Source organism: Athene cunicularia, assembly GCF_003259725.1.
Source record: "Athene cunicularia isolate RWA chromosome Z unlocalized genomic scaffold, athCun1 chrZ_part2, whole genome shotgun sequence".
In the NCBI taxonomy this organism is placed as follows: Eukaryota; Metazoa; Chordata; class Aves; order Strigiformes; family Strigidae; genus Athene; species Athene cunicularia.
The window spans coordinates 10,712,819-10,716,327 of NW_020799143.1; the positions used below are offsets into that span (position 1 = coordinate 10,712,819).

Genomic DNA, 3,509 nt, shown 5'->3' on the forward strand with positions numbered 1-3,509 from the left:
TCCCCTTTCCCCTTTCCCCTTTCCCCTTTCCCCTTCACTTTTTTCTCTTCTTCTTCTTCTTCCCCCCCCTTGTAAAGTGAAAGTATGTGACCTTGAAAGAAATTTGGTAAAATACTTCCATAAATAGAAAGTAGAATTCACTGTAGCACTGTCAAGGAGCTGTAACACTCTACCTACCTTTAAGCATAGTCATGATAAAGATGAATATAAGTAAGTCAGAAAGGATACATTTGTAATGTAATAAAATTCCTCAGTATTATTCTTTTCTTCATCTGTAATTCTTTTATCTATTATAGTATAAAATCAAGCAGGTCAACGGGGGTGATTCTTCCCCTCTACTCCACTCTCATGAGACCCCACTTGGAGTACTGTATCCAGCTCTGTGGTCCCCAGTACAGGAAAGACCTAGACCTGTCAGAACTGATCCAGAGGAGGGCCATGAAAATGGTCAGGGGTTTTGAGCCTGGTGAAGAGAAGGATCTGGGACACCTTAGTGTTGCTTTTTGATACTTAAAAGCAGCTTTTAATAAAGATGGAGAGACATTTTTCCAGGTCCTGCAATCATAGGAGTAGTAGAGTTTTAAAGAGTTTTAAAGAGTGTAGATTTAGATTGTGCATAAGAAGATTTTTGTTTATAACGATGAGGGTCGTGATACACTGGAACAGGTTTCCCTGAGAAGTTGTGGATGCCTCATCATTGGAAGTGTTCAAGGTCAGGTTGTATAGGGTTTTGAACAACCTGATCTAGTGAAAGATGCACCTGCCATGTGACATTTGAACTAGATGACCTTTAAAAAGTCCCTTCCATCCCAAACTATTTTATGATTCTATTCTATGAAGAAGATGTCTGTTGAGATGTGTTTCCAACTCTCCCCATTGCAGGTGTAAGAGGGCCCCCTAAGGCCCTGTGACCTGCTTTCTAAAGAGTTTTGCTGCTTTATAGGGACATGGATCCAGGACATTGTGGAGAGACTGTTGAAGCTTCTCCAACCTTCAGACTATGCCCCTCTGCTACTCTTCCATGTGGGCACCAACAGTACTGCCACAGGGGAAACCTGGTGTGTATCAAGCATGACCACATGGCTCAAAGGGCAAGTGCAAGGGCATAGGGTCTCAGGTGGAATTTTCCTTGTTCCTGCTGACAGAAGACAGATATGCTTGAGGAGGACTGGGTGGATCCTTTGCAGTTGCACAGCCGGTGTCAGCAGCAATTATTCAGACTTCACAACTTTAGTACACTAAAGTAGGATCAGGAGTTGCTAGGAAGAAACAGAATCCATCTGACTATGTAGGTAAAATCATCTTTTCCAATAGGTTGGCCAACATTTTGAGGAGACCTCTAATCTAGGAATGGTGGGGGGAGGGAGATGATGGCCCAAAATCAGGTGAGGAAGTGGTAGACTGGTTTGAGAAAGAAAGGCACTAGGGAAGTGTGGACATGCATGGGAACAACAAACCAGGGCTGAAGTGCATTTTTACTGTGAGGATAGTTGAACACTGGCATGGGTTGCCCAGAGAGGTGTAGTCTCCATCACTGGAAATACTCAAAACTTGACTGGACACGGCCATAAGAAACTGGCTGGACCTACTTTGAATGGGGATGTTGGCCAGGACGATCTCCAGAAATGCATGGCAACCTTAACCATTCTGTGATGCCTGTGCTGGAAAAACTGATGATACAAAGTCCTGTATTACAGTACTAAACCTGTAATTCAGTTTAATTTATGTCCTAATTTGTTTATGATGACAGTAAAAAAAAAAAATATTTGGTGAAAAGAACCTACTCACAGCTGACATTTTCATTTTAGAAAATACAGTAAGAACAGAAATAGTCAAAGTACTTGATGACTCCAAGGAAAGGAAGACCTTTAGGCATGTGAGATTAGTACTGGATTGGAATAGAAGCCAGATCTCTTTGACTCATCTTGCATTATTATGTAGTGATAGTATCATTAAAATAGGACAATCTTAACATTTGGGGAAGACAACAAATAGCAGAAATAAGCTACACTTCAGCACAGATGAATCTAGGGATGTTAGTGGTGTGACTTCATATCATATTGAAGTAACATACAACTGTTTCTTTTAGACATAACATTATACATTATCTTTCATTTCTTTACTTCTAGGGTCTGAGGTGGTTGGCTTTGATGGCAAAAGTTGTCTAATTTACACATTTAATCAAAAACTCATGAGTACATTGAAAGATGTGATTTCTCTGAAGTTTAAGACAATGCGAAGTGATGGAATTCTCCTCCACAGAGAAGGACAAAATGGAGACCACATCACCCTGGAATTAATTAAAGGGAAGCTGTCCCTACTCATTAATTTAGGTAACAGCTACAGTCTCATAAAGTCTAATATAGTTCTTAGGTATTATTTGAATAAAACTTCTTTTAATTTGTTAAGGATATTAATGTATAGCTTATGATAAACTAATGGTATATATTTGAATAGTTATATTTTTATATGGAATTAATAGTTTTTATTTTTCTTCTTTCAAGGTGATACTAAAACTCATCCTTCTAATGCCCAAATTAATATTACGCTGGGCAGCCTTTTGGATGATCAACACTGGCATTCTGTTCTCATTGAGCACTTTAACAACCAAGTAAACTTTACAGTGGATAAACACACTCATCATTTTCATGCAAAAGGAGAATTCAGTTATTTGGACCTTGATTATGAGGTGTGAAAATTCCCTTTCCTTTATTACATTTATTAATTTTTTTAATGTAAATGCAGTTAAACAAGCAAAGGAGACAGATCTTAAGGAAGTATCTAGTGCTTAAGACTTTAGGGATTTTCTGTCTCCTAAAGGAATAAATCAAAGAAAAAGAGATGTTCTTAGATTACTAATGCTCCACTAGACTTACAACTCAAAATGTTCAAAAGACCATCTTTTTAATCTCAGAATTTATTATTTAATATCTTTGTTTCAGTAGTGCTGCAAATGTGGTAACCAGTATGTAAATATAAGGAATGAGCCCCAACTCAGTTAATTTATGGCTTGATGAAAATTACAATAGATCAGCAAAAAAGCATTTTATAAATGCTTAAATTAAAACTTAAACTGTTAAATCTGGCAAATATGCTGTGAAAAAAAAATTTGCTTACACAAATGGTAGATTCATGATGAGGAATAGATGTAATTTGCTGTGACAGTTTCTCACCTATGGTTAAAAATACCACTATTTCACAATTGTAATGTGATGATTCAGTGCTTTATGTGTGCCCCGCTCATATTTGTTGGATGAGACAATGAGTGATAGAGGAGACTGTCTGGAAGATGCAGATCTAAATTACTTTAATCTACTCATTTAAGTTTTTAAGCAGATTAGAGTAAGATTTCATGCTGTTTTGTGTCTGCATTATACCATTTCATAAATATCATTCACAAGATTAAAGTCATGATTCTGCTTAAAATTTCTGAATCTAAGACACAATGCCAAGGCTTGGAGGATCATACCAATTAAAAAAAAAAAAAAAAAAAAAAAAAAAAAAAAAAA

The 3,509-nt window shown here is 37.0% G+C and overlaps 1 protein-coding gene across 1 annotated transcript in view; it reads left to right on the forward strand.

The window, feature by feature from the left end:
• The window catches only part of LOC113490019 (contactin-associated protein-like 4), a 234,238-nt gene that overhangs the window by 155,137 nt on the left and 75,592 nt on the right, over positions 1 to 3,509 (forward strand). Inside the window, exons 5-6 of the mRNA XM_026866169.1 lie at positions 2,130 to 2,333; positions 2,505 to 2,689. Of these exons, the coding sequence (XP_026721970.1) occupies positions 2,130 to 2,333; positions 2,505 to 2,689 (389 nt within the window). The remainder of the gene's footprint in view (positions 1 to 2,129; positions 2,334 to 2,504; positions 2,690 to 3,509) is intronic.